This window comes from Ostrea edulis, chromosome 6 (genome assembly GCF_947568905.1).
Source record: "Ostrea edulis chromosome 6, xbOstEdul1.1, whole genome shotgun sequence".
In the NCBI taxonomy this organism is placed as follows: Eukaryota; Metazoa; Mollusca; class Bivalvia; order Ostreida; family Ostreidae; genus Ostrea; species Ostrea edulis.
The window spans coordinates 16089515-16109586 of NC_079169.1; the positions used below are offsets into that span (position 1 = coordinate 16089515).

Here is a 20072-nt window from a genome sequence, read left to right on the forward strand (position 1 = left end):
GCTAAGTTTTGACTATAAAGTGATGCATTGCTAACTACCGACAAAAAACAATGATACCAGCACAAGGGTATATACACTAAATTTTAAAGCAATATTGTTATGAGCTTATTGATAATCATTGTTGCAAAAATGTCATCTGTTCATGGTTTAAATTGTGATTCAGATTTTAAGTCTTATAACTCACTCATGAACGAAACTCATTTACTTAAAATAATGATAAAATGTCAGAGGATTTGCACAGCAAAAACATTGATTTGCATATTTTATTCCAGACACCTTATAAAAGAATTCATTGACAAAACATTTCTAGCACATGCCCTTTTATTTTGTATAAATCCGATATTCACAGTCCATGTGATGTCATTGCATGATGTCATATAGTACGATCTGAGTCATTTTTAACAGTATCTGTGTTCACTCTGCTTCGCTTGATAGGAATTTCATGTGAATTATTTATTTGATTCAAAAGTACTGGATCTGTATTTTTTATTTTCATTTGCATTGAAAAGCCTACACCTGGTCTCAACTAATATGTGTGTGGTGTTCTTGCAATCACTTATTTAAGAATTCTCCATAGCAATTTTTTGGGGGAACTTTTCTTTGAGTTTCCTGATGTCTTGTTGAGAATTGGTGCATTGCCTTGCAAGTTGGTGATCATCTCCATGTATTGTTTCTCCTTCGTACCAGCATTGGTCTCCTGCACCCAGGAAATTGTTATGGCCCTGAGGTGCCATTTCTGCAGATACAGGCCTACTTCTTGATGATCATTGTTGTTGACATGTGCCTATTGAAAATTGAGAGAAAATTGATTAACATTGTTATATATTCAGTAGAAAAAAATCTAGGCTTTCCTAGATTGAGAAACAAGCCAAAAGACTTGTATTAATCTCGCTCTCATTGCGTTACAAGTGAGAGGTGAATGGAAATTCAGAGTATACTGATAAGTCTTGTACCAATTATTACATTAATGGGGGGGGGGGGGGGGGGGGGGGGGGGGGAAAGAAACCTGTTAGATTTTTGTTTTATGTGAAGTGTCGTGAAATCATTCTTTACAAGGGTTATGATATTCAAATAAAGGTCTTAATTTATAACAAGTATTTAATGACCAATGCATTTCAGAAAATAAATTATTGAATGAAGAGTTCTTGTATGATACTTTGTCGATCAGCCTGGGTATAAGTGGTTGGAATGCGAAGGTTCCCGGGTTCGATACCCGATTGTAAAATACAACTTGCTATAATATATTCGAGTTAACTTTGACATTTTACTTGCAACTACCAGGAACTGTCAAAATATGCTATATCCATGGAAATATACCCCAATATTTTGTTGTTGTGGAAATGAGATAGAACGCAAGTGAATTTGTACGTGAGATGTCACGAAATATTATATGTATCGTTGAGAAACGTCACGTATGTATTTAATCCTAACACTTCAGAGTACGGAAGCCGATAGGTGCCAGGGTATAGAATTAAAATATTTATTTAACTGGCGGCTGCCACTTATTATCTGGCGGCCGCCACTTATTATCTGGCGGCCGCCATATAAATCAAGTGGCGGCCGCCACTTAATTTATCTGGCGGCCGCCACTTAATTTAACTGGCAGCCGCCACTTATTATCTGGCGGCCGCCAGTTAATTTATATGGCGGCCGCCAGTTAATTTATATGGCGGCCGAGACTCAAATGAAATCTTTTATATGGCTGTCACCAGTTATTCAATTCCTCTCTCTTTCTCCATCTCTCTCTCAAAATGAAAAGGGTGCAATCCTTCCCAATGCTTAGTAATATGTATGTGATATATATGTATACAATTAAGAGCATTAAATTATTGTGTTTCGATTGTACTGTTAAATACGTAGAACCACGGGGCTGACCCTCCATTTTTTTGACAACGTCAATTTCTATTATTTTCACATGCAAACTATAATTATTTTCATATGTGAAATAAGATTAATTGGCGGATTGGCCCCCATCCCACTCTTTTGGTGGTAGTAATGAATGGTAAAAATGTAATAATGAATGAACTGATCAACTGAAGAATGAACGGAGCCCCCTCCCTCCAATTTAGGAGTACGAAGTTTGGACAAAAGAGACATTTTAGGTTTCTTTTTTGCTTGTCAACAATTGTAGAAGACAATTTCTTATCCGACTGTCCCTATACACTTTGAAAAACGATGCTGCGTGTTTGCGTACTATTCTAAATTACATTGTTTTTGCAATTGGCAGCCTCCATATATGAATTAAGTGGCGGCCGCCAGATAAAATAACTGGCGGCCGCCAGATAATAAGTGGCGGCCGCCAGTTAATAAGTGGCGGCTGCCACATAAATTAAGTGGCGGCCGCCAGTTAAATAAATATTAATTCTATACCCTGGCACCTATCGGCTTCCGTATCAGAGTGAGTTCAGACACTTTCATTTATCACAGCATACTACGTAGAAAGAGGACGATATTGGTGTAATGAATTTTGCCAGTCGGCACATGTCAAAGTCTTTCGTATAGACTGGGTAAAAACCGAGTGGAACCTCTGTATGAATATGAAATTACCTTAAGTCTGTTTCGAATGTCGCATGACGACATGCCCAGATAAATGACCTTTCTTTTCTGTTTGAATGTATAAATTCCCGGCATTCTGTGCGGCACTCCCCCATCCTTCGGATTAGACAGAGCAGTACTCAGTGCAATGTTCTTTCTCAGTAATAGCTTACATCTCCAGTAAATTCTCCAGTAATGATAGGATTCCTAGGGATATACATAAAATGTTTTCAATTAAAAAAGGCAAACAGCTGGCGCACATTGCCCACCCGAATCACACCACTCGGAGAAGCAACTGGACTCGTCAACATTGAAGATCCACACATGCAGATATCAAATGGATGTCAACTATATGGATTGTTCTTCTTCAGCTGGAAAATGATTAGGATTATCCATAGAGCTCTGAAAAAATAGGACTCAACGCGGGCGAAGACTCTTAAAGGACATTTATATCGCATGTTACTTAAAGAATTAAGCAAACTTAATGCTTTTCATGCCTAAAAATTATGGAGCGCCAAATCAACATAAACTCAAATAATTGAAGATATCTTCAATTATTTGAAGATATCATCAATTCATTTGATGCGCGCAACAATTGAATTAAAGATATCTTCAAATAATTAATGATATCTTCAATTCTGAATTATTGCGCGCATTAATTGAATTGATGATAGCATTAATTCTTCAGCTCGCTTTAATTGAATTAATGATCTCTTCAAATGAATTAATGATATCAATAATTGAATTGATGCGCGCTACAATTCAATTGAAGAGAGCAATAATTGATATAATGCGCGCATTAAATCAATTGATGAGAGCAATAATTGATTTAATGCGCGCACTAATTCAATTATTGTTCTCTTCAATTGAATTAAAGATATATTTAATTCATTTGAAGAGAGCAATAATTCTTTTAGAGAGAGCAACTATATAATTAAAGATATCTTCAATTCAACATATCCACAATTGAATTAATGATATCTTTAATTGAATTGTTGCTCTCTTTAAAAGAATTGATGCGCTCATTAATTCCTTATACAAAAGCATTGTAAATGATTTAAAGATATCTTCAATTGAATTAAAGAGATCATCAAATTATTTATCACTCAAAGTCAATAAAAGCGTGCAATCGATGTCGTCGGCACTTTATTAGAAAATAAGCTATATCAAATCATATAATTTGTGTCTATACATTCATGGACCCGTAGCCTCCCTAGGCATGGTATACTTTTTATTTCCCCTTTACTTATAAACTTGGTAGGAAGCGTAGATACCCTAATTTTGTATCATACGTGACTGTCGCCGACTCAATTTTTAAAATTGAACAAGCAAATATAAAAATTTGAGAGCGTGTTTTTTAATTTTCTCTGCGTTAATATCGTTTGTATTTCCTAAATTTTCATTCAATAAAAGTTTAACACCTTTTGCGTATGATTCTAAGCAGTGGTGTATATATTACTCCATGTCGCCAGATTATATTATGTGATCATAGGGTCAATTAAACACCCAATGCATAGACAAAGATTTCGTATTATCTTTATGTTTTTGATCTATTTTGGCGCTAAAATATTCAAAAACTGTGGGAAAATATTCATCAAGCGATATTTGGATGTGGCATTGAGAAGTCATCATTATATTCTCAAAATTTTGCATTCTGATTTTAGAAATGTAACATACGATACAATAAACTTTTTATGAAAACGTATTTGCAGAGCAAATGTTACCTCTTTTATGAAAATCTCGTAGTGTACAGAGAATGAAAATGTAAACATTTCTTTTGCAGAAGTCATAGGTTGGTCTGAAATTTGACAAACGTGTCAAGATGTAACATTCGTGATGTAACATTCGTTACCGAGAAATTAATTAAAGGGAATGATAGAACAATTTCCGGCGTATTTTTGCTCTCTGTCTGCATGATGTGGTATACGACATGAATGTCTACTATGAACATTTGAGTTTGAAAGTCAATACGTGTTAAACTTTGAGAATTAGGATTAATTTTCTCTTACGGTAAGTACTGTTACAACAACTGCAATGTTTGATATACAATATTGATTAAGCAGATGGAATGTTTTGGTCTGAATTTGTTCTTCTGATATCAAAGAATGTATATCGTATTCCAAATATCTCGAAATTCCTCTGGTGTAAGAATTACACCGAGTAGAATGCTGGTAACATACGTTACTCAAAGTAACGTATGCTACTTAATGAAATGCTTGATTAGACATCAAATATTGAACTACATATTGACAAAATATCATCTTTAATGATATGTTTGTTGAATATCAACTATGTTATGAAGAAACAAATGTGTTATTGTTTCCGTATTCACTAGCATATACAGATATCCTCTGCAAGAAATACAGGCCATGTTTTTCTCTGCTACTGTCCTATTTGTGATACATGTAACTATGCAACTCTACATTTATCAATTTGCTAGAATTCAGCATCTTTTCATAATATATCTCAGAAATGAAGGGACTAATCTCTGATGATTGTTCTATGCAATCTTATAGAGAAATCATTCAAAAATATTTTTTCTGAGTGTAACGTATGTTACCAGAAATTCCGTTACGTAATATTATTCTACTTGTTTTTAATTTTTTTTATTCATTTTTTCAGAAATGGCGCTTGTGAGAGCAGAAGTACAGAATAACTACCATGAAAACAAATGTATTAAAACATAAGAACCATAAAAAAAATGTTTTAGAAATAATATTATATGCTCCCCTTGTGGCAATACTGAAAAGGTAGAATGTCTGTATAGACAGTGAAAATAAAGGTTTAACTACCGGTCAAAAGCTACCATAATGATACATGTAAGTTTTGTCTCTCAAAATACTTATAAGCAACTGGTCATTTGAGTAATTTTGTATGACCTTTGACCTTGTGACTTGGAATCCAATGGGGGTCATCTATTCATAAGGGGCACCAGTGTTTCAAGTTTGATGTCTATCAAGGAAAGATTTCTCAACGGACAATAGCGTATGTCCAGAGTAGTTTAACCGTTGTCCTTTTGACCTCAAAATTAATAGGGGACATTTATGTCTTAAGGTTCACGTTAAATATTCATTCATAACACCGCGTGGTGGATTATACTGACAGTTTCTATGGAAAGGTATTCCAAAATAAGCAACAAAAACATAAGATTCGGTATATATTTAATCAAAATGTTGGGAAATTAAACATTTTCTTTATATTATTATTGTAAACAGATTGTTAGAAATGGGTAAATATGATTATTTCCATTTTTTGAATAGAAATGATGTGTTTATAGTAATGAAAGGAAAAATAAGAAACATACGTTACTTTCATTGTTTATTATAACAAAGAGCAATCCAGGTTTCAAAATATGTGTCTGTTATTTCTATAAGAATCATGGGAATTTATATAGCGAAACATCAATCTTTTACTTTTGTTTTAATCGCATATTTATTGCAAATTAACAAATTCAGAAGAAAAGACACATTTGGTAATTTTTTTTGCTTGTCTACGTTATATTTCTATTAAAACTGGTATTTCCATTGAATTAAGTGATGTCGTTATGATTTTGCAACATCAATCGTAAAGAATAACTGATGATGACATCGTTTTGGCATAATATTTTCATGGATGTACTGTTGTGTAAGTGTTGAAACATACGTTACATAATTATAGCGCTACTTCATTTACATACAAAAAAGCTATTGTTCTATATCTATTACTAGTCTTTTGTTTTCATGTTTCATACATTTTGAACTGTTCGAGAATATTTGTTAATCAATTTTATTTTCTGCCATTTCAAAGATATTGAAAGTGATATCAAGTCGTTTATTTTGCGCTCTTAAAATCTTATTGCTGACTTTTACAGCAGATAATTTCTTGTTGTGTTGATTAAATATTTTCTTTGAAAACCTGTATTTATTGTCTTTCGCAAATTAGAAAAATATATGCTCAGTCAATTCCAATACAAGTTATGGAATAATACATGGAAAATTAATGTTTATCTTACATATTACCATGTCAAGGACTCGGTAACGAAGGTTACATGTGAGAAAAATCTCGAAAAATATACCATACTTTGACCGACTGTAAAAAAAAATCTGTCATACTTAACTTGAAACGATTTGAGGTGAGTGTTCAACAGATATTTACCATTAATAAACGCATGTTACCATATATATTTTGAATGGTCGATAAACTATGATTTTGAAACCCTCAATTGCACGCTTTTATTGACTTTGGGTGTTATACCGAGCTCTAAATTAATTATTGCGAGCAATATTTCTACTGAATTGATGTTCTCATCAAATGAATTGAAGAGAGCAATAATTGAATTGAAGCGCGCATTAATTCATTTGATGAGAGCAATAATTGATTTAATGCGCGCATTAATTCAATTAAAGAGAGCAATAATTGAATTGATGATATCTTCAAATAATTGAAGATATCTTCAATTATTTGAGTTTATGTTAATTTGGTGCTCCATAAAAAATTACTTCAAATGTGTTTTAATTGAATGATGTAGATTTGCATAGTTTTCAAGTTTGAAAATTCAAATCTTGCATACGATATGCATTTTTTGTTTTTCGTAAATTTCACCTCGGAAGTAGGTGCACCTAGTTAGTCTAGCACAATAGTATGATGCACCTAGCTAGTCTAGCACAATAGTATGATGCACCTAGCTAGTCTAGCACAAAAGTATGATGCACCTAGTTAGTCTAGTACAATAGTATGATGCACCTAGTTAGTCTAGTACAATAGTATGATGCACCTAGTTAGTCTAGCACAGTAGTATGATGCACCTAGTTAGTCTAGCACAATAGTATGATGCACCTAGTTAGTCTAGCACAGTAGTATGATGCACCTAGTTAGTCTAGCAAAAATAGTATAGTGACGGTCCTGCACCCCTGGTAGACCCGTATCTTATAGACCCTCATATGTATGGAACAGTGATATATGTGTGAAGTGAAAATTTTGTAAATAAAACAATTATGAAAAAACAAGAGATGTTTGTAAAACACATATGCCCCCCATGGTGCAAAATTGAAAAGGGTTATACACACACACATCATTTAATTGAGAGTAGTATCATCAATTCAAAATATTGAGCAGACAATATCTTCCTATGTCAAGAGTGGATTGACCATGTAACCTAAAAATCAATACAGGTCATCAACTCCTGAAGATGTACCAGTGTACCAAGTTTGATGTCAGTCAAGCAAAGGGTTCTCAAGATATTGAAGGGACAGTATATTCCTATGTCCAGTTTGACCTTTGACCATGTGACCTCAAATTCATTAGTACTCATCTTCTCCTGATGATGTACCAAGTTTGAAGTCTGTCAAGCAAAGGGTTCCCAAGATATTGACCGGACAGTATATTCCTATGTCTAGTTTGACCTTTGACCATGTGACCTCAAAATCATTAGGGGTCATCTTTTCCTGAAGATGTACCAGTGTACCAAGTTCGATGTCTGTCAAGCAAAGGGTTCTCAAGATATTGACTGGACAGTATATTCCTATGTCCAGTTTGACCTTTGACCACATGACCTCAAAATCAATATGGGTCATCTTCTAAAGATATACCAGTGTACCAAGTTTGATGTCTGTCAAGCAAAGGATTCTTGAGACATTCAGTGGTCAATATATTCCTATGTACAGTTTGACCTTTGACCATGTGAACTCAAAATCAATAGGTGTCATTTTCTCCTGATGATGTACCAGTGTACCAAGTCTGATGTCTGTCAAGCAAAGGGTTCTCAAGATATTGAGCGGACAGTATATTCCTATGTCCAGAGTAGATTGACCCTTGACCTTTAACCTTTTGACCTGAAAAACAATAGGGGTCCTCTTCTTTTTATAACCAACCCACATATGAAATATCATTACAATCAAGTGAATGGTTCTCTAGATATTGAGCGGACAACTCATGGTCTACCACATGGTGTTAAGACCAGCAGTTTGACCTTGACCTTTGACCACATGACCTGAAAATCCATAAGGATCATCTACTCTCTAAGGAAAGCCTCTGTATCAATTTTGGCTATTATGAAGCAAAGGGGTCAAAAGATATTGAGCGGACAACACATGGGCTTAAGACCAGACGATTGACCTGAAGGTCAATAGGGCTCATCTACTCTCCAAGGGCAACCCTTGTACCAAGTTTGGTAGTTATCATGCATAGGGGTCAAAAGTTATTGAGTGGACAACACATGGGGTAGAGACCAGCAGTTTGACCTTGACCTTTGACCTGAAAATCTATAAGGATCATCATTAATAATTCAGTAATGGTAAAACGGGGTTAAAGAGTTCCTAGTTCCTAGATAGTTTATTAAATGCAAAAGAAGAAACAAGCACATATAGTTTAAAATGCAGTTTCCAAATTTGTATTAAGATCATGTTTTGTAAATGGAGAATGGTATATTATACAACCTGTCAATGGGTCAAATGCTGTCTGACTATTTCATACCAATTGCTAAGTACTGAGGCCGTTCTTAACACACTGATTTTTTGACTGTGCATTTCTCCGTTTACCCGATCAAGATATAGAGCTCACGGTGGGTGTAACCGGTCGACAGTGGATGGTTGCTCCTCATGGGTATCTGATCCTCTAGGGGGTCCATATAGTATAACACTAACAATCTACGGCAAACCGTACGCACACAAATTTGACGCATGTGATAATTTTTTATAATATCACCCGTTGTCAAGTACTGTTACCCGTTGCTAGATATTATCACCCCGGGGCGCATGCTTTCTGTTCTCAGAGGGTAACAATACGTTTTTTCAAATGCTTCTCGACCAATCAGATTCGAGTATTTTACATGAAAGTATAATAAATATAAATAAAATTCGCCTTCACTTTAATGTAGGCTTTCGGCTTGACTGATACAAAGTTTTAAAAGTTGAAAAAGGGGGGATGAGTAAGCACAAAGTACATATCCGAAGTTGATTAAATATCATGTGCAATTAGTTTCGGATCCATAAATTTTCAGAGCGGAAGGTTACAGTCTCAGAGGTCTGGGGAAACACTCTAAACAAGGGGTGGGGTCGCTGGCGCTGGATCCGCCTTTGGGCATAAATACATGTTTCAGTATATTTTGCTTTAAAGACAAATCTATGTATACATGTGGATATTGTGTATTTGTATGTAGTATATCAAACAGTGGATTCTGAGTATGTCCTCCCGTTCTGTTTGTAATTTCTGTTTCCCTTGTTCATAAGCCTTTTGATTTTACAAAATGCTGACCTCCTGTCTTAGGAACACCCTAAATATATAGAGTTATCTTTAGACTTACTACACATCAATAATAATTTTAATACACTGTACATGTATATATATTACCAAATTGCATTCTTATAATATGGTATACTATTTAATTTTTTCCATTATTGAAAGTACTCGCACCTCAGCAGTTAGATATAAAATAAGAAGTTAAGAGCTCTTCCTGCTTTCAACTTTCTCAGACACCAGGTTCTTCAAACAAATGTATTTATGCCTAAAGGCGGATCCAACGCCGGCGACCCCACCCCTTGTTTAGCGTGTTTCCCCAAACCTCTGAGATTGGATCCGAAACTAATCGCACATGGTATTTAATCAACTTCGGATAAATACTTTGTGCTTACTCACCCTCCATCCTTTCCAACTTTTGAAACTTTGTATCAGTCAAGCCGAAAGCCTACATCAAAGCGGAGGTGAATTTTATTTATATGTGGTAACTTTCACAGGGGCCTGAGATACCATTCTTAATTATTATGATTAAAAGAGTTCAGTTATTAAATCTGTTTCGTTTTGTTTCGTTTCGGTGGGTTTTGCTTCGTTTCGTTTCGCACTTTACAGGTACCCGTTCTTAAAAGACATCTCAAATATGCCTCATACAGTGTATGTTTGAATTGTTCTAATTTGTTCAATAATTTTCACTGCTAAATTAAGTAATCGAATCCTAGAAACCTCAAAACTGCTAAAATGTAAATGTAAATAATCTTAAATTGAAAGGTAATGGGATGTTCAGGTTCTCAAGATATCTCAACTCAAAGTATATTGTATTTTAGTTGTGCATGTTCCTGACTTCCTTTGTTATTTATCTTATTTTCTCTCACTTCTAAATCATTTGTTACATGTATTCTCATCTTCATCTATAGTTATGCAATCTTAAAATTGAAAGATGAAGATAACGAACAGTGATCAATCTCATAACTCCTATGAAGGTGAAGATAAAGAACAGTGATCAATCTCATAACTCCAATAAGCAATACAATATACAGAGTTGGGCAAACACGGACCCCTGGACACACCAGAGGTGGGATCAGACAAACATGGACCCCTGGACACACCAGAGGTGGGATCAAACAAACACAGACCCCTGGACACACCAGAGGTGGGATCAGACAAACACGGACCCCTGGACACACCAGAGGTGGGATCAAACAAACACGGACCCCTGGACACACCAAAGGTGGGATCAGACAAACACGGACCCCTGGACACACCAGAGGTGGGATCAGACAAACACGGACCCCTGGACACACCAGAGGTGGGATCAGGTGCCTGGGAGGAGTAAACATCCCCTGTCGACCGGTCACACCCGCCATGAGCCCTAATATCTTGATCAGGTAAACGGAGTAATCCTTAGTCAAAATCAATGTGCCAAGAACGGCCTAACAATCGTATGCATTAAGTCAGACAGCATTTGTTCCCAATGAAAGGTTGCATTGGCAAATTAGATGTTATAAGGACCATAAAATTTGCGAAATGCTGACTTTAAACGAGACTGTTGAAACCCCTGTATTATCAACTTGTTTGTCAGTAACCTGCCTCGATTTAAAAACTTATTATGTGCATAACCAGCTCTTGCGTATCAAATCAGTTGAGAGATATAAACACCATATGTACATGTAGATGATAATGGAATATTGCTACATAGATATGGGAAGTTGACGATAGGGGAGCTGAAATCATCCGTTTGTCATAAAGTTGAGGTTGTTAGTTTGCATAACCATTCTGTATATAAAAGACAATACTTTAATTCTTTTTTTTTTTTTGTATTCTAGTCTCTAATTGGTTTTATACAAACTATGCAATTCATGTTTGTATAATATGGTTTGGTATGACAATCAGCATTCGGAACTACTTTTAGATTGTTTTCTCGATGCCAAGTAAGACGTATATATTCTACTTACTGTTCTAAAAAAATCAATAACGTTATATACAGGATTTGCGGACTCCGTGCCGCCATATTTAATTACCTAATTATATATGCGTGTCAAAACACAGGAATCAGTAAATTGATCTGTAATACTGAGTAAGAATGGTAGGGGTCTATACTTTACCACTAGCCATTCAAGAATCGTTGATTGATATATACCAATACAAAAATATGTAGCCTAGTATATGATGAAGGGTGAAGATAATGAACAGTGATCAATCTCATAAATCCCACAAGCAGTACAAAATAGATAGTTGGGCAAACACGGACCCCTGGACACACCAGAGGTGGGATCAGATAACTAGGAGGAGCAAGCATCCCCTGTCGACCGGTCACACCCGCTGTGAGCCCTATATCTTGATCGAACGGTCTTAAGTTACAATCGGTCATCTTCGCAAGCCAAGGATTTACGATCCGCTCCTTAAACCCTTGGCTAGCGAAGATGACAATCGGTATGAAACAAGTCAGACAGCATTTAACCCAATGATAAGTTGTATTGGCAAACTAGATAGTTATAACAACCATAGAATCTGCGAAATGCAGACTTTAAACGAGACTGTTGAAACCCCTGTACCATCAACTTGTTTATCAGTAGCTTGCCTCAATTTTAAAAATAACCATATGCATAGCCAGCTCTTGCGTATCGAATCAGTTGAGAGATATATACGCAGTATTAAGTCTTCCCCGGAAGACATGTGTCGCCTGCTAGTTCATTCTATATGTAATATATCACGTATAATGTTGAAAAAGTAAATTATTCAAATGGTTTTTGTCAGTTTAATACTCCTTTTAAAGGTTTTGAGAATTACTAAACATTCTTTAACGATAACTTAATTGAAATTGAAAGATGAGACATTATTATGCAATGGAATTTGTGGGAGAATCTGTTTGAAATTAAGACATTTATTAAATGTAGACTGAATGAAAACATATGTTTGAAAATATGTATCAACCTGTTACTGTGCTCTTCAAGACAATGGTAATAACCATAAGTAATTATCTGTTGGGTTTACTGCTTAGTCTTGTTGTCTTTTTATATATCCAATTTACTGTTTCTCAAGAAAAATCATAATTAGTGCTGTTCTGAAATCACATATACTGTCCTTCAGTATGGGAATTACAAATACTGTCCTTTTGTACATAAAAATACTGTCCTTCAGTTAATCATAAAATAAAATCTTCAGCAAAAATTTTTTTTTGCTGTAAAAAATTCTAAGTCCCGGCAAACAGGAAGTTGATAAGCGACAGATTCGAAAATGTCTTACACAATACAGTTGGCCACACTGATGCTCTGTGCCAAATATCAGGGAGTTGCCCCATGTGGTTCTTGAGAAAACTGTGACAGAAATTTTTTGTGACGACGACGCCAGACGACGACACAAGACGACGGATAGTGATCCCTATATGTCGCCACTGCGTGTAACGCAGGCGACACAATGAGAGATGATATAGAGCTCAAGATGCGTAAACAATACATGAATCATGCTTGTGCATCGTTACGTCTATATCCACACATCAAAGGCATTGAAAGACAATCCATTACTTTTACTCGGCATATTGGCGACATTTTAACTTAGCAGAAAAAATAATCGTATCTACGATTAAATAAATCTTTTTAAAACTGTTTATATATACAATTTACTAAATCGTAGACATGACTTCTGCGTCCGTGGGTTACCAATTCTTCGTGAAAGCTACTCTTCCAATTCTTTTCAAATTTGATATGAAGCATCTTTAGGACAAGGTATCGTCGCAAGCCACGCCTATTGTCTCCATTTATAACTTTGAGGTTGGGTAGGTACTATCGGATTCAGTAACCGTGGCTAGCGATGAGGGGGGTATATAAAACAAGAAGCAAATTGGCCACATCGCTCACCTGAGTCACCTTGGCCCTGTCATTGTTCAGATGTTGTGATTTTTAAGAGATGTTTGTTTTTTGTCAACCTTTATTCCCATGAAAAATTTTGACCCCATATTGTGATCCCAACCTAGTCCCAAAGAATAACAACATCACTGAAAATGAATTCTCATTACACAGAAATGCCTAGCACGATCTTAGTGTTCTGGATATGACCAAGGTCACAAGGTCATGGTATAATAAGAAAGACCGTGTCATAAGAAAATCTGTATACAGACGGACAGTCAGACGGGTACTCAGAACACCCAGACAGGTACTCAGAACACCCAGACAGGTAATCAGAACACGCAGACAGGTAATCAGAACACCCAGACAGGTACTCAGAACACCCAGACAGGTACTCAGAACACCCAGACAGGTAATCAGAACACCCAGACAGGTACTCAGAACACCCAGACAGGTAATCAGAACATGCAGACAGGTAATCAGATCACCCTGACAGGTACTCAGAACACCCAGACAAGACAGGTACTCAGAACACCCAGACAGGTATTCAGAACACCCAGACAGGTAATCAGAACACCAAGACAGGTAATCAGATCACCCAGACAGGTAATCAGAACACCCAGACAGGTAATCAGAACACCCAGACAAGACAGGTACTCAGAACACCCAGACAAGACAGGTACTCAGAACACCCAGACAAGACAGGTAATCAGAACACGCAGACAGGTAATCAGAACACCCAGACAGGTACTCAGAACACCCAGACAGGTACTCAGAACACCCAGACAGGTACTCAGAACACCCAGACAGGTACTCAGAACACCCTGACAGGTAATCAGAACACCCAGACAGGTAATCAGAACACCCTGACAGGTACTCAGAACACCCAGACAGGTAATCAGAACACCCAGACAGGTAATCAGAACACCCAGACAGGTAATCAGAACACCCAGACAGGTAATCAGAACACCAAGACAAGACAGGTACTCAGAACACCAAGACAGGTAATCAGAACACCAAGACAGGTAATCAGAACACACAGACAGGTACTCAGAACACCCTGACAGGTACTCAGAACCAGAGATGGGGTAATCGTAATCTGTAATCGTAATCGGCTGTAATCGATTACAGTTTTTCATGTAATCGAATGTAATCTGTAATCATGTACTTTTTAGATTACATGTAATTGTAATCGATTACATTAATTTTACTCTGTAATCATGATTATTTTTAGATTACTTTTTTGATTACTTTCATTAATTTTGTATATTTTTCATGTTTTTTATTTTTTTAATTATCAACGAGTTTTCTTCTAATGATTTTTTTATAAATATTATTTCTTGATATCTTATTCATTTAAATCAGATGCATTTATTAATTTATTTCATTCTATATGCTTTATATTTTTATTTTACAAAAAAATTCCCTAATTTAAAGGTGCATGAAACCATATCATTATGGAAACTAAAGGGAAAATTATTGAAATTAATGTTTTCCTGTTTTAGTTTTAGTCAAAATAATAACAGATGTCCTTTTATTATATACATTACAAATGCTAGTGAAGGGACAGTCAAAACAAAAATTGGCTTCAATAGATTGATCACCAGAGAATGCTTTGATCTCATGATGGCTGTTAATGGCTGCTATTTGAATTTTATATTAAAAGGCTCTCATGCAATTTTCAGATTCACTGTTGTAGAATAGATTTTTCTTCTTTCAGTTGAAAAAAAACAGGCCATGTACCCCTCCCCCATATTTGTTTTTGGAACAGCCTATAGATTTCACCGTTGTCTTATCAAGTTTTAATGTTTGATTAAATTTCCTGATGGGGTAATCCAACCTTCATAACCACAAAACAAAAACAACAACAAAAATGGCTATCGGAAGATGAAGGTTTTATACACCTTTTATTTACATTAATGAAAAAGAAACAGAAACCTCATGGTTGTCTTTCTTGGAATTCAGTTTAGATACACTTGATCTCTACAGGTGAATTTCTACTAATTGACAGATACTAAACAAACGACTTGTGCACTGAAAACTGGGTGCTATTATCTAAGTTCCCTAGAGTGTGACATGTCACCTGGAATATTTATAATATGTGGGTTTTAATTATGAGACAAATAACAGCTAAATAAGATAACTTTAAGATAAAGTTATGATAAAAAATGTTTACAGTTGTTATGTTTTCAATTGTAGGACCCTTGCGGTAGTAAAGATAAAGCTCAGCAAAAGTATCTAAAAGTAATCTGTAATTGTAATTGATTACTTTTCTAAGTAATTGTAATTATAATCAATTACATTTCAAAATAGATGTAATTGTAACTGTAATTGTAATCATAAATTTCAATGTAATCTGTAATTATAATCGATTACTTTGAATGTAATTGACCCCATGTCTGCTCAGAACACCCAGACAGGTAATCAGAACACCCAGACAGGTAATCAGAACACCCAGACAGGTAATCAGAACACCCAGACAGGTACTCAAACACCCAGACAGGTAATCAGAACACCCAGACAGGTAATCAAACACCCAGACAAGACAGGTAATCAGAACACTCAGGACGAGATAAAGATTAAAATTTAAAAACACCAAAATAAGAAAAGAAAAAAGAAAATGAAATAAATAAATAAAAATCCCTTTTTAAAACAAGCCTAAATCGTATACAACTATGATTTTATAAATGATATTTTTCGCTACTAGATAAAAATGACACGACAACACCGTCCTACAATCTCGAGACTATTTCCTATTTTGTCTCCCTTCTGAGGCTCCAAGACAAGGGAGACAAAATTCAAAATAGCGGAACAGAATCATCACTGCTGGAGGTCAATGTACTCTTTGGATAGAGTCATTGGGCCAATGTGTCAATGTTCTATATCTTGGTGGGAGGAATGATACAAGGGCAGGGAATGGGCCGAAATGTCAAATGTATTCTATGAATAGAGCCGAAAATACGGGTGATAATATACTTGACTCATCCACCCCAAAAAAAAGGGGGGGGGGGGGGGGAATGTTATTGGGCCGAAGTGTCAATGTAAGTACTGTGATGACAGATGTTGTGTTAAAATGTAATATCATGATATGTAATACATGTATAAAGGCAAAAAGAAAAAAATGATGGGGATGAAGTGTTAATCTATACCCAGGGTTGTTGTTCCTTGCTCTCACAGCCTGGTACCCCGAGACCTCCTTTGAACATCGGAAGGCCTCGCAGGCGCGGATCCAGAATTTTTTTCCGGGGGGGGGGGGGGGGGGGTCAAACCTTTTTACAAAATCGAACCGTGATATAATGTTCAATCCTTTATTTTCCAACTCTCAAAGGAAATGCTCTATATAACCACTGCACCATGCGGGCGACCTTTTTGTCATGTATTGATGTTTTCTGATAGGAAGTGTTATTTAGCTAAAGAGACTTGTATTGTAATTCTTTTATCTTTGCAAATTCCTGGGGGGGGGGGGGGGGGGGGTCTAGATCCGCGCATGCCTCGGGTACCACGTTAGTATGTCACTGTGTGAAAGCATGGAACAACAACTCTGGGTAGAGATTGCCGAAGTGTCTAAAAAAATTTCGGCAGAAATGTGTCCGACTTTAATTCGTGGTGTTGGCTTATAGTCTCGAGACACAGGTATCTGAATCTAATAAATAAATGATCTATGTAAGTTATAATGTTAAAAAAAAAACTTTATGTACATAAATGAGTATTCCATTTATTTTAATATTTAAAATTCAGATACCTGTGTTTGGGACAGGCCCTCACCACCAGGGTATATTGAATCTCTCTCTCTCTCTCTCTCGTTCCATATATATATACATGAATAATAATGTATTTTGATATATATATATATATATATATATATATATATATATATATATATATATATATAAATAATATCTATATATATTTACATATATATATTGTCCAGGATATGGATATACATGTATATATATATAGGTACTTTTTCCTATATACGAACCTTTACAATATTGTAAATATTGCATTTCACCATAGAGCGGACCTACCCAGGCCAGCTGAGTGCGACTGTGGATATTAGATTTTATCACTTTCTTCCCAATGTAGTGAAATAACGAGCCCGACCCTTTAATTTCACGCCAGCGCGGTCACAGGCATTCACTGAACCTAGATTACCTAGGCAGTGAGTGAAATATTCTCGGTCGGTACGTTAAATAATATTCAACCAACCAATCAAAGACTTCTTTTCTCTCAGACAGAGGAAAAACAAAATGCATTGTCCATGTAAAGGTTATGGTTATGGCGTTTGGGCCTCTTGTCTATTTTAAAGAGAAAAATCTGATCGTCTCCAAAAACAGTGAGTGCACTAGTGTGATTAATTTGAGTTTCTCCAGGGATTTCTTAAGAGTCTGCATGTAGGGGGCCGAAATAAGGCCTCATTGCCAATGTTAAAAAGCAGGTATTTCCCCCAATTTTTGCTTTCAAATTCCCAAACAATGAAATCAAATGAAAGCAGGGTAGCCTTATTGTTTATAAATATTCAAAGGCTCGTAGATTACAATTTTTGCTTCAAAATTGTTAAGTAAGTCTAAAAAAAATTGTCTTTGTTTATCTAAATGCGGTAAGCTTTGACCAAAATGTAAGTCAGAAGGAGTCCAATTATTCCTTAAGGCACTGGTTTGGTTTTCTCCCTACTTCTTTTATCTATTGAACATTTTCCCCAATTTCAAGCAAATGTCGCTTTTTTCACATTTGGAAAGGCCCTGGCACTTCAAATCAAGACCTTAAAAAAAAAACAACTGTCCTCTAAATGCAGTGTGGAACTTCAACACAACTTCCCACTCTCTAGGCCAAAATCACAGGCACTCGACGTTTTAAATATCTATAATAAAAAAAATTGTCTTCCTGTAAACATAATATTATGTTTACAGGAAAACAATTTTTTTTTTATTATAGATATTTAAAACGTCGAGTGCCTGTGGCCAAAATATAATATGTGCGTTTATACTATTTCACTCCCAAAATATTTAGGTAGAGTAGTTAGGTAAACATTTTATTAAAACATTTTATTTTAAATCTTAAGCTTAGTTTTTGACACGCTTTCAATGCAGGTCTATTATATACATTTCAAATATTTTTCACACATTTTGAAGATCTATTAAGTGAATAATATTTAAATGTAAATCAGAGAATTTCTAATGCAAAATGAAAGAAAATCCAAATTCAGAATTTTTCTTTTCTTTTATATACATGTACATGTATATTATGGGGGAAAAAAATATGGTCGCCAGCAAAAGGGTAGATAGACTAGTTTTATGTCTATCTGTAACCAAGTTAAATAGTGTCAACTTATCTAGTATACATATAAAACACCCTTCGAATTCCGTACCCCCCCCCCTAAGATTATTATTCCGCATCCCCAAATGTGAGGTTGTACACGACATATGAAAACACCGTTGTTTTGTACATTTCATGGAAAATACAGGCGCAGGACTTTAGCTATGCCAGCCTTTCAAAGAAATTAATACACTTTGGGACTTACAAGGTCGAGGTTTATTGCCTTACTTAGCAGAATAGATCGTATTGGAATCTCAACAGTGAATTTCGAATTATTATTTTTTCATATATTTTTAAACTGCAGCTGATTTATGAGAAATGAAATGAAAAACTCTGAATTGGTTTTGGATAGTTTTCAGATAAATAAGAGTCGAAATGAGTGAATGTTGCTGGTTTTGTGGCTGGAGACTAGAGTATATGTGATCCTCTCATGATGTATACTCTAACTGTGTATTTCGGATCAATGAGTTGTCCAAACAGTACAATACCATTGTGACAGCATTTTAAAACACTTGCTTTAAATTATGAATTATGCCTGGTTTATTCAACCATATCTTGCATTTCATTGAAAGTATACGCCGAAACTTTTTCGTTTCACATTTCTGGCCTTGTATGATACTATCCTAATTATTCGATCTTTAGTTAAAGTTTCTGCTACTAACATGGTTTAAAAATTCAGACATTCAATATATTGAAAAATGTTTAATGAAATTTTAATTTAAGAATTATAACACATAACATTACAGTTTTTAACGATTTACAGTACTCGTTTACAGCTGCTTCTGCATGGATGCCGTATATGTACAAAATAGATACGTGTACATATCAAATGGCCTTTTATTACAATCCATGAACTTTAGATCATTGGTAATTTTTTCAGTCTGGCAATTCCTCAGATAATTGAAAAATGTTATACACACCATATTTAATTTTTTTTTTTTTAAAGTTTATTTGATCGACACATTAATTAACAATCGCTGTACAAATCTATATTACCGGAAGTTTCCCCTCTCGCTTTCTATACATCCGGATGGGGGCGCTGCTAAACTGGGAACATATTTTCCCGCCACAGAGAGTCGGCAATCCCTCTGCTTTATGTCTATGTTCAAAGCATCCTTAGGCTTCGACAGATAAGTCCTCTTACCGAAAGGAACAGATTGCGAGAGGCCA

General features: G+C 35.5%; 1 protein-coding gene across 1 annotated transcript; it reads right to left on the reverse strand.

Annotated features, from left to right (window-relative positions):
- Positions 1-227: 227 nt before the first annotated feature.
- On the reverse strand, positions 228-17703 carry LOC125683084 (uncharacterized). The gene is made up of 3 exons (XM_048923844.2): positions 17569-17703; positions 2548-2742; positions 228-784 (listed from the first exon to the last, which is right to left on the reverse strand). Exons 1-3 carry the CDS (start codon positions 17599-17601, stop codon positions 557-559), a joined length of 456 nt encoding a protein of 151 aa, XP_048779801.1. The 5' UTR covers positions 17602-17703; the 3' UTR covers positions 228-556.
- Between the last annotated feature and the right edge of the window lie 2369 nt (positions 17704-20072).